The sequence below is a fragment of the Passer montanus genome, unplaced genomic scaffold (genome assembly GCF_014805655.1).
Source record: "Passer montanus isolate IOZ18808 unplaced genomic scaffold, ASM1480565v1 scaffold115, whole genome shotgun sequence".
Lineage (NCBI taxonomy): Eukaryota > Metazoa > Chordata > Aves > Passeriformes > Passeridae > Passer > Passer montanus.
Window position 1 is genome coordinate 1 of NW_024358167.1, and position 9,880 is coordinate 9,880.

A 9,880-nucleotide genomic window follows, 5' to 3' on the forward strand; every position below is an offset into this window, starting at 1 on the left:
CTGCTGAGGGGTTTGTCCATTGGTTATTATTTTTTTTAATTCATGTTATTTTTTTTTCTCTCTTATGTTGTTTTTGCACATTTTAATTGTTTTTTTTCTCTGTTGAGTGTCACTGGATTTGGCCTGCCGTTTTCGTCTGTGCTTATTTTGGGATATTTTGTTGTCCATCCGTGTTGTATTCTCTGGCTTTGTTATGCCGTTAGTATGTAGTTTTTCATCTTATTTTACATGTGTCTCAGAGGGTGGTTTTTCATGACTTGCCATATGGAGTTTGCTGCTTGGTCTGTGCGCTAGGCGAGGTGCTCCTGTGTTTCTGCGAGCGGCCGTGCCATGGTCTGGAACGCCCAGTGCAAGATCCCATCCCACGTGCTCTGTGGGACAGCCCCAGGTGTTCATTTTCTATTCCCATCCCACATCCCTTCCTTCGGGTCAGGCACATGCTGCCTGACCCACAGCCCCATGTCACCCTGTGGCACACCAGAGCCATGGTGCCCTTTGCATGGAAGCGGCCTGTTGGTGTCCCACGCAGTCTTACCTCACCTAGCAGCGCATCAAGCTCCTCCCGGCTCAGCACAGGGTCCCCTCCTAGGGCTCCGTCCTCTGCCTGTGCATGGAGAGATATCCTGCCAGCTCCCTTGCTGCCCTCAGCCTGTTCACCTTTGCTCAGGGTTGCTACCCGTGTTCAGTCCGTTACCTGGCGTGGGCCCAGCTCGCGCTCCCCCAGTACAGCTTCACTGATTTGCCTCCATGTGGTGTCAGCCCGTCCCTCACCCTGCCTGACCCACCTCCACCTTCCTGCTCCCCTTAGGCCCCGCTCTTCCTCTCCCACCCTGCTCCTGGCACTGCTTGTGCTGACCTTGGCTGCTGGAAGCAGTTGTTCTCCAGCTGCTGCAGTGGTGCCCAGACCGCCTGTGTCCAGCGTGCCCGTGCAGGACATGCACAGCAGCAGCCCCCTGTACCATCAGGGGCGACACAGACCGTCAGGGCAGAACCCTCCAGGGAGGAACTAAGGCTGGGATGTGGGGCGTGATGGGGAACTCACCTGGGGTCCCCAGTGGGAGCAGGACAGTGGTGGGGAGTGGGGATCCGCGTGCAGCAGCGGCTGCAGACGCTCCCCTCCGCTCCCCCCGGCTGGGTGTCCCGTGCTGCCTCCCCCAGCATCTCGGGGGGTCTCTCCACAGGCAGATCCGCCTCCAGCAGCTGGCCTGGTTCAGTCACGTTCTCCACACAGGAGCCACATCGCCACGTGCCGCTGCACAGTGGGAGCAGAGCAGTGAGGGACGGCAAGGGGCACTGGCATCCCTGTGTGTCCCGGGACTCACCTCGGGACGTGGGGCAGCGGGGGCACCAGGCAGGCAAGGTGAAAGGCCCTGGGGCAGCCGTCACAGCAGATGAGCTCACCACCATCACCGCATGCTGCACACTCATCCTCGTTCTCCTGTTCCCGGGGGAGTGGGCAGGGGGTCACTGCCACCCTCACAGGCTGAAGCCGTGGCTGTCGCAAGGTCTTTCACCCCCCTTGCCCTCTCCCCCTGCATCACCCACCCTGCACCAAACATACCAATCCTTTCAGGGTGGTAAAATTGCCCCTGTTTTTTGGGGGTCGTAATATGGTGAACCCCTCGTAGCTAAACCCCGTGTTTCCTTTTCAAGGCCAGAGCAAATGGACATGCCAGGGGAATCCCAACAATTCCTCCTAGGGTCACATCCATGGCTCACCTGGTGGGGCACAGGGTCCTGGCTGTAGACAGTGGCTGCTTGCAGCTGGCCCTGAGGGTGCAGTTGGGGCTCCCTGTTCTGTTGGCAAGACAAGAAGGGGTTTGGAGAGGCACTGCTTGCACTGGGGACACCCCCAGGCCATGGCTATGATGCCATGCAGGAACATCCCCCTGCCAGAGCCTTGGCAGCTGCACAAGATGGGGGTGAAAACAAATGAGGGGGGTGTTTGTACACTTTGGCATGCCTTGGGCTGGGCTGGGGGCTTCAGGCTGTGGCTTCTGCTCCTGGCCTCTGGCTCCTCGCAGGCAGTTGGGGTATATGGCTTATCACCAGCTCTGCTGCCTGTCTTGGAGCTGTCTGCAAGGGAGGCCAGAGGCAGCTCCAGCTCCCCTTCCCCACCTCACCCTGCCTGAGGATGGCTCCTGAATTTGGGGACTAAACTGGGCAGGAGGTGGCTGGGCTGGGTTGTACGGCTGTACTTACTTGGGTCCAGCACGTGTTTAATGAGGATGCCCTCGATGGCCCCACGGCTGACGGGCACCTCGCCACCTGCCACAGCCACTGCTCTCTGCACCGAGGCAGCCACTGCCTGGAGAGCTGCGGACATGGGAGTGGTTCAGAGGGGTGGGCAGCCCCCTGCCCACGGCTGTGGGCAAACAGGGCACATAGGCAAAAGCTGCCCTGGGGGTTTCGGCACTCACCGCTGGCACGAGAGGTGCGGGGGGTATCTGTGCCCTCCGGCTTCTTCACAGTCTTTGCCTTCCCCAGGGGCCCTGCAGCATTGTGAGGATGGGTGTCGGGGGGCACACCACAATACCTCGGGGACAGCACCCTGCCCATCTCCATCCTGCTCTGGGTCTCCATACCAGGACTGGCGCCGTGCCGTGGAGCGGGCTGTGCCGCCCGGGCCTTGTCCCGCTCCTCAGGGGCTTTCCTCTTGCCTTGGGGTCTGTGTGGGGCCGGTGCTGTGGGGCTTGGGGAGAGACGCCTTCCACGGCGCTGCCGCCCCAGCTCCACCTCTGCAAGAACAACAGGGACTGGGAGAGGCCAGCACCCTGGCTGTCACCCCTGGCCACTGCCGGCCCGCGGGGGTGCCAGTCCCAGCTGAGCCCCTGCTACCTCTGGGCAAGGCGCCGCGGAGAGGCCGGAGCCGGGAGTACCGCTCCAGGTTGTAGTCCTTGAAGAGGACGGCCCAGAAGTCTCGCACGGCGGCTGCGTCGCGGCCCAGCAGCCAGGTGAGCAGCGCGTGGAAAGCGCGGTGGGAGCCCTCCCGCTCCGCCCGGCTCAGCGTCTCCTGCCGGGCACAGCACGGCCCGCGGGCTGCCCTCAGCCCTCCGGCCCCAGCCCCAGGACGCGGCCGCCCCGTCCTGCTCCGCAGCCTCACCTTGAAGATGTGGTCAGGGACGACATCGTGGTCAGCCAGGCCGTGCAGCAGCGGGAAGACGTCGTCCACTGCCATGGCGATCTCGGTGCGGTGCAGTTTCAGCAGGCGCCGCAGGTCCCCGTCGCTGCCCGGGCCCGCCATGGCCGGGGCGCTGCCGGGGCCCGCAGCCGCCCGTGCTCGCCCCTTTAATAGCCCTCGGCCGCGGCACCAGGAACCCGCAGCTCCACTCATCTCTGTACGAGGCCGTAACCCGAGCCCGTCCCTCCCGCGCGGGCCTGTCCCACACCCCAGCCCCGGGCTTGAGGTCAGGCACCTCCCCGGCTCCGGGCGGCTGTGCCCCGGTGAAGGACACCCAGCCCGCGGGGACCACCCCGGGGGGACCAGGGAGAGGGGGTCAGTGAGGTCCTGGCGAGGGACCCCCACCTCTCTCATGTCTGCGGTCACCCACGCATGCCCCAAAATTTCTGGACTTTCCGCAGGACCTGCTTCTCTCATCCAGAAACTCGTCTGCAGGGGCGTGTGGGAAGTAAGGGCCCAGCAGCTGGGGGTGTGACAGCAGCAAGAGAGTCAGGGTGCCTTTGAATGTGTCCTCCCCCCACACTGCTCACTTCCCTTCCCAGCATCTCTCATGGACAATGTGGTATGTCTCAAAATAGAAACACAGGGTACTGCAGGAGGAACTGTCTGGGTACTCACATAATGAATGCATTTCAGAGACAGAGGAGCCAAGCTGTGAGTGATTTTGGGGACATTGGCCTGCAAAAGGGTATAAAATGCTGCTGGAGACTGGGCCAGTTCAGCAAACTGGTCTCCTGCAGGCCGCTTCTGTGGGGCAGTAGGAAGCACACAAAGAAACTCCACAAAAGGTGTTTTGGGGTACAACTGAGGATGCTGAACAAGAAAACCTCTTGCCAGAGCCTTGGCAGTGCCATGAGTGTGCCCAGGGAATACCTGGGGAGGTGCAGCCCACAGCTCTGTCAATACCCACTCCCCAAAACTGAGCATAAACTGAGCTGGAAAAATCTTGGAGCCAGGGAGAAGCTGGCTCCTTGAAAGCATCTGGCATAGAAAAGTCTGGGGGCCTGGCTGCTCTGTACCAGGTAGCTGGGAAAGAGAAAGCTCAACAGCTCCTGCCCCAACTCCCAGACATTTGGATTTCCCCAGGATCAATTTCCAGCCTCCCTCCCTCTGGAGGTGTGTCTGGGCTGCCCAGCAGGCTCTGCCAGGGCTGCTGTGGCTGTGCACAGCTGTCCCCAGGCCCCAGAGCAAACCCTGACCTGAGCAGGACCAGAGCGCCGTGCAAGAGGGGACGCTGCTGGGCAGCACAAAGGGGTACAGGGAGGAACTTTCATTGCTGTGCCTTAAAAGAATGGAGCAGTAAGTGCTGGCTCCAAAGCTGTGCCAGGAGGAAGCATCTGCTGTCAAGAAACTCAGGAAGAATAACAAGACAACACCCTTAGTGAGAGCAGGAAATACCCTTGCACGTGTCTGGTTAATAAATTAGTGTGGTTGCACTTGGAAAGGCTCGCCCTGCAGCTCCTTTAACATCCAGGGGGGTTTTTCCTGTGGGGGCAGTGAGAGCCATAGGCTGGGGGTAGGGCAGGTGTCATGCCGGGTTCCTGTGCCCCACACCAGGATTTCTGTGCCATGCATCCCCCCCAGGGGAAAAATAAATGTGGATGTCAGGTAACACAGGAGGTTCCCCTCCCCTCCTGGAGCTCTGCCCAAGCCCGGCCACTGGTGCTGAGCACAAGCACAGTTGTGACACAGCCTCACAGGTCTGCTCCTTTCTTCCCAGGAACACTTTTCCCCAGTATCCCACCCGCAGTGCCACAATTTATCACTATCACCCTGTGTTGTCTGGCACAGCTGGTCTTGTGGGGAGGCACTGCCCAACACTCTGTGAGCCATATGCCCACAGAGTTCAGCTTGGACTTGTTTTAAATTCCAGCTTTGTGACTCTTTCTGTGCTGAGTCACAGACGTTGTTTTCCACATCCAGCCCACTCAGTAGTGCCATGATTTGCATTTTGGATTGTTTTCTTTGTGTTCCTTCCCCTTTCCGAGAGGGGCGGGAGGCAGAGCAGTGGCCATGAGAGGCACATCCATGCTGGGAGATCAGGCTGGTGTTTCTGTACCTCGCTCTGGCTGGCCTGGGCAGCTCTAAGGAACTTGTAAAGGCTGCAAAGAGACAGCTTCTTCCTGGGGCTGGCATGTGCCCTGCCTGGCTGTCAGGGCCCCAGTTTGGGACGCAGGGCTTTCAGGATGCCCTCTCCTTTCTATTGCTCCCCCTGTAGAAACCAGAAGGACTCAGGGGGTGAAGGTTTGCAATGTTCCTCCCCAAATACCCAGTAAAATCAGTGACTCAGCATCCAGCACAAGTATTTGTAGCCCCTGGGATGCACCTCAATTTCTTCCTGCAAAAGCCATTGATGCAAACATGCCCCTTCCACCATTTCCTCCTTTCCAATTTCCCTTCCTTGCTGAAGTCCTGTGGTGCAAACCATCGCTGTGTCTCTCTTGGACCAACTGCCCCTCATCTCAAACAAGATCCCTGAACCACAGTCAGGAGAACAGGCAGCACTGGAACACTCATGCATGGGATCACACCAGGAAGGCCCCACCTTTGTCTCCGATTCCAATCCCACCACGCCTGAGGCACACAGAGTCCTCATTAAACACTGCCACCATGTGCAGAGACTTTAATCCTCTCCCCTTACCTTCAGCTGCTCCAGGTTCCAGCATCTTTGAAAGAAGGGCTCCATGTGGGCCTCTGTGCCAGATTCCCATTTCTTGCAGCTTCCCTACCACCGCCCCACACGGTCTGGACAGGAGCAACTCCACCTGCATGCAACCCAGCTGCTCCTGCAAGGCCTGGGAAGGAGAGCTGAAGCAGAGATTTACTTTAGCTTCAGTTTCCTCTTTCCTCCCCCTTTAGAAAGAAGAAACAAAAGCCCAGAAGTATGTTATATTAATTTATTTGGGACACACCAAAAAGGAAAGTCAACAACTGTTAACGTACAAAAGTACAGAATCCTGGGACAAGATTTACTGTCCTGATTAAAAAGGCACCATGGTCCCAAAGAAGAGTAATCAGAATACATGATTTAGAAATTTTCCCCCTGTTGCAGCAGAAACAGAGCCAGGCTTTGGCTCTATCCACAGTCAAACCCAGTTAAAAAAAACCCAAATATGATTTTAATGTGATAAACTCTGCTCAGCCTGTACAGGATGTCGTGAAAAGAATCACAGCCTAGAAGTTGGTCAGATTTTTTTTTGTCTTATTTTGAAAGAGTGAAGGTGATTAATCACTAAATAGGCAACAAGGAAGACAGCAGAATGCTGACACCTGTGGCTTGACTTTCTGTCAGATACATCAGTTCAACTGAGACCAGCAGGCTGAGTGTGGGGCTTCTGAATGAAATGTAATTCCCTGTGGTAGACAGGAAGTCAAATTTGACAACCTTAAATTCCCTGAATCCCTGAAAATCATAAAGCACTATACAGCTGTGTTCCATATCCGAGCCAACCCAAATGGATTTGCTTTACACACAAGCATTTATACTGTCAGCTATATCTGTAATAAAAAGGGGGCTTACAGCAGTTATTAAAAAACTTTACTTTGGCGAGGTCCGAGCTTGGCTATATTCCCTGCTGAAACAGAGCTGCTGGTGTAGAGACCCAGTGAGAGGCTCAATCCAGCACCTCCTGGCTGGAAGGCAAATAGTTTAAACGTGACATAATTTGCATGGGGAGGTCAGTGAAGCATGTCAGAGAGAGGAGATGGAGGGAGGCTCAAGGGTGCTGCTACCAAACCTGCAGAACTACGAGTGGTGCAGAGCACGCGGCGGGCACTAAATACTTTGGAGCGACTTACCATGAAGAGCTTGTCAGAGACACAGAGCAAGGACCCCGGCAGCAAGGAGCACGGTCCCTGAGAAGGGACACGCAGCTCACAGCCACACAGATCTGTGCCAGGTGGCCGAGGCTGGAGCCTGCCTGGGCAGCCCAGCCGGGGCCGCCGTGTCCCAGGGGACCGGCAGCTGCTCTGGGTTTCATTCCTCCTTTGGCACAGGACTTCAAAGCAGTCCGAGGACTGATTCATCAAAAGTAAATGAACTGTCAAAATTATTCGTACATGCATTTATTGTTAAAGGGAGCAAAAGCCAAAGAATGAAAGAGCACGAGTTAACGTCAGTAAATGATGTGCAGGACGGAGAGGAAAGAAACGGGGAAAAGCTGAGATACTGGAGTGGGGAAACCAACATTCACACTGGAAGGTAAATTTTAAAACCAGGCAAGTTTGCGCTCTTTCTACCACAGATCTTTTGTGGACAAATAGAGACTTGGGGGTTTTCCATTTTCAGTGTCGTCTGGCAAGGTTTGGGCATCTCACCAGAGAGATCTCCAGCACTGGGTTTCACTGGAAGTTCAAGTCTCTCACCTTTAAAAACCAGTAAAGCAACTCTTAACTAAAAAAGTCACAGATACGTCACTGCTCAGGATGTACGTGGGCAAGAGGGTCACGCTTTGTTCAAACAACCTCCGGGTGGAAAACTACCATCTCCCCCCTGCTGGTCTACATGCACCACCTCGGGGTGGAAGAGCAAGCCCAGATCTGGGTGCCTGCTGCTGTGAACACCACAGCTACACCTGGGAAGGCTTATTCTTCCCTATGTCCTATAAAGGCAGTATAACAGCTTATAAAATTACTCTCATCTTAAAACTAAATAATGCAATTTGCATTTTTCCTATGTTAACCCCCTCCCCCCCAAAGATAAAACATTACCACTTCATTTAGGATTCACACCCCAGATCCTATATTAGGGACTTCATGATAAAACTCATCCAGTTACAGGAAGGTTTATCCTGATCGAGGAAACGTTGGTAAAATAGAATCTAGAATAAAACATTCAGAATCACCAATGCTTTAGCAGCCAAAGCACTCCACTGTCTTCTGCTCTCTGCCTGCTCCTCAAGCAGGAGAGCAGTCCCTTTCCAAAAGCACAGCATGCCTCTCCGGGGCTGGTGACACACGCTGCAAACCCACTTCCTTCCTGCAGAAACGCCAGCTCCCGCAGGAAGAGGCCACGCATCTTTCACCCCCACTGCAGCCAGGGCTCTTCAGCACAGGGATCTTCTGTTAGCAACAAGTCCAAGTTATCACCTGCAGTAAATCTGTGTCCTGATTCACGCTGTCAGGCCGCCGCTGGCTCAGAAACACCGAGAGACTTCCAAACCCCACGGATGCAGACAGGACCTTGGAAGAAGAGGCTTATGTGCTACGTAACCTTGGATCATCCTCTGCATTCGAGCCTTGGCATCGCTGGCTGCTGACAGCTCATCCTTCCAAATCCATTTGGTTTAGTCCTTGCTGTCACTGTCATCATCCCAGCCCTCTTCCCTGGAGGCAGCATGTTCCTGAGCTCTGGCTTGAGGATCTACAACAATCACTTCCAATGGATGGTGGGATTTCAAACTTGCCTAACGTGTGCATTGCCACCTCGTACTCCAGCAGCTCTGCCCGCTCTCCGCGGCGGGCGCTAGCAGTTTTTCACCTTTTCCACAGTCTCGTAGAAGCCAGGCCTGACCCTGCGGATGCTCATCCGTATGTGCTCGCCCTCCAGGGGCAGGTCAGTGCCGCCGCCGGCCGCGGTGCAGCGGCGCTTCCGCCGGCCCCGCAGCGAGAAGGCCGGGGCGCCGCCGTTCTCCTCCTCCGCAGGGCACAGCTCATCCACGCTCGTGCCCTCATCCGACTGCTCCTCGCCCTTGCACTTCATCTCCTTCGCCTTGCTGCTCTCCTTCTCTTCCCTGGCGAGCTTCCTGAAGTGCTCCAGACACTGTATCTTCTGCCTTCTCTCCATCGTCTTCAACTCCTGCTTCTCTGTGAAATCCTCGTAGTACATTTTTCTCTCGTTCCTCTGATCTTCCAGAAACTTCCACTCGATGCTGGTCATTTTTATCCCACTGTACTCCTCCAGTTTATCCCTCATCTGTGTGTCTGTACAAAACACGTCAAAGAGCTTCTCTGAACTCTCGTTGAACCTGTCGGCTCGCTCGGAAAAAGCCTGGTTCTGTCTCTGCTTCCTGGTCTGGTACAATCGGGTGAACTCCTCGTACATTTTGAGGATGAGTTTCTTTATGTTCTGCGTGGCAATGGTGTGCAGGTTGCAGACCAGCCAGTGTTCCTGCAGGTGCTCTGCGAGCAGCTGGGCCGCGTCCTCCTTGGAGCGCTGGGCCTGGCCGGCCCTCTTGGGCTGCAGCAGGTACAGCATGTTCTGCACCACATCCTTCTTGGTGGGCAGCACGCCCTGCGCGAAGCCCGAAGACTCCACGTACTCCACAGTCCCCAGGGTCTTCCGTGCCCTCACCTCGGTGTCCAGTGATTCCATCACTGCTCGCTCGTTCTGTGGTTACGACATAATCTGAAAGACAGGAGGAAAAGAGAGAAATGTGTCAAACGAGGCAGTTTTTTCCACGCAGCAGAAACACGGCGATGTAAGGCGCGCTGAGGCCAATGGGACGCGGGGCTCTGCGGCGCTCCGCCGCCGTTGGACGGCTGCGCTAGCCCAGCCCATCCCAGCCCCTGTTCCGCGAGCCTATCGCTCCTCGGAGCGGCTCCCAGAGCCTAATACGGCGCGTCTGGGTGCGGGAATTCGGCTTTAATCGAGTTTTGCACTCCGCTGCGTCAGTTACCGCCAGGCAGGCGCGCCGGGGCCGCAGCGCCGGCCCGGCCGTGCCCTGCCCGCGGCTCCGCCCGCCCGACCCCGCGACAGCG

The 9,880-nt window shown here is 56.3% G+C and overlaps 2 protein-coding genes across 5 annotated transcripts in view; both read right to left on the minus strand.

Annotated features, from left to right (window-relative positions):
• Nucleotides 1-39: 39 nt before the first annotated feature.
• LOC120496438 (autoimmune regulator-like) lies at nt 40-5,997 on the minus strand. Of its 4 annotated transcripts, none has more exons than XM_039696886.1 (13): nt 5,823-5,997; nt 3,104-3,859; nt 2,839-3,013; nt 2,586-2,738; nt 2,421-2,492; nt 2,203-2,316; nt 1,952-2,076; nt 1,720-1,797; nt 1,323-1,438; nt 1,043-1,252; nt 857-953; nt 536-604; nt 40-371 (listed from the first exon to the last, which is right to left on the minus strand). In XM_039696886.1, the coding sequence occupies exons 2-13, from the start codon at nt 3,596-3,598 to the stop codon at nt 291-293; spliced, it is 1,785 nt and encodes a 594-aa protein (XP_039552820.1). In that variant the 5' UTR covers nt 3,599-3,859; nt 5,823-5,997; the 3' UTR covers nt 40-290. The 4 variants fall into 4 exon arrangements, with proteins under 4 accessions (XP_039552820.1, XP_039552819.1, XP_039552817.1 ...); XM_039696885.1 differs by having other exon boundaries at nt 2,586-2,756; XM_039696883.1 differs by having other exon boundaries at nt 2,421-2,738.
• Nucleotides 5,998-6,064: 67 nt separating this feature from the next.
• Nucleotides 6,065-9,880, minus strand: part of LOC120496442 — a 4,263-nt gene continuing 447 nt past the window's right edge. Inside the window, exon 2 of the mRNA XM_039696897.1 lies at nt 6,065-9,527. Within this exon, the coding sequence (XP_039552831.1) occupies nt 8,646-9,494 (849 nt within the window). The 5' untranslated portion in view covers nt 9,495-9,527 and the 3' untranslated portion in view covers nt 6,065-8,645. The remainder of the gene's footprint in view (nt 9,528-9,880) is intronic.

Coding starts and splice junctions, on each gene's coding strand:
- LOC120496438 (XM_039696882.1), bottom strand. CDS start 3,598: ATGAGAGAAGCAGGTCCTGCGGAAAGTCCAGAAATTTTGGGGCATGCG. Junction 3,014..3,103: donor TCCCTGACCACATCTTCAAG/GTGAGGCTGCGG, acceptor TGTGCCCGGCAG/GAGACGCTGAGCCGGGCGGA. Junction 2,317..2,420: donor CCGCACCTCTCGTGCCAGCG/GTGAGTGCCGAA, acceptor CCATGTCCGCAG/CTCTCCAGGCAGTGGCTGCC.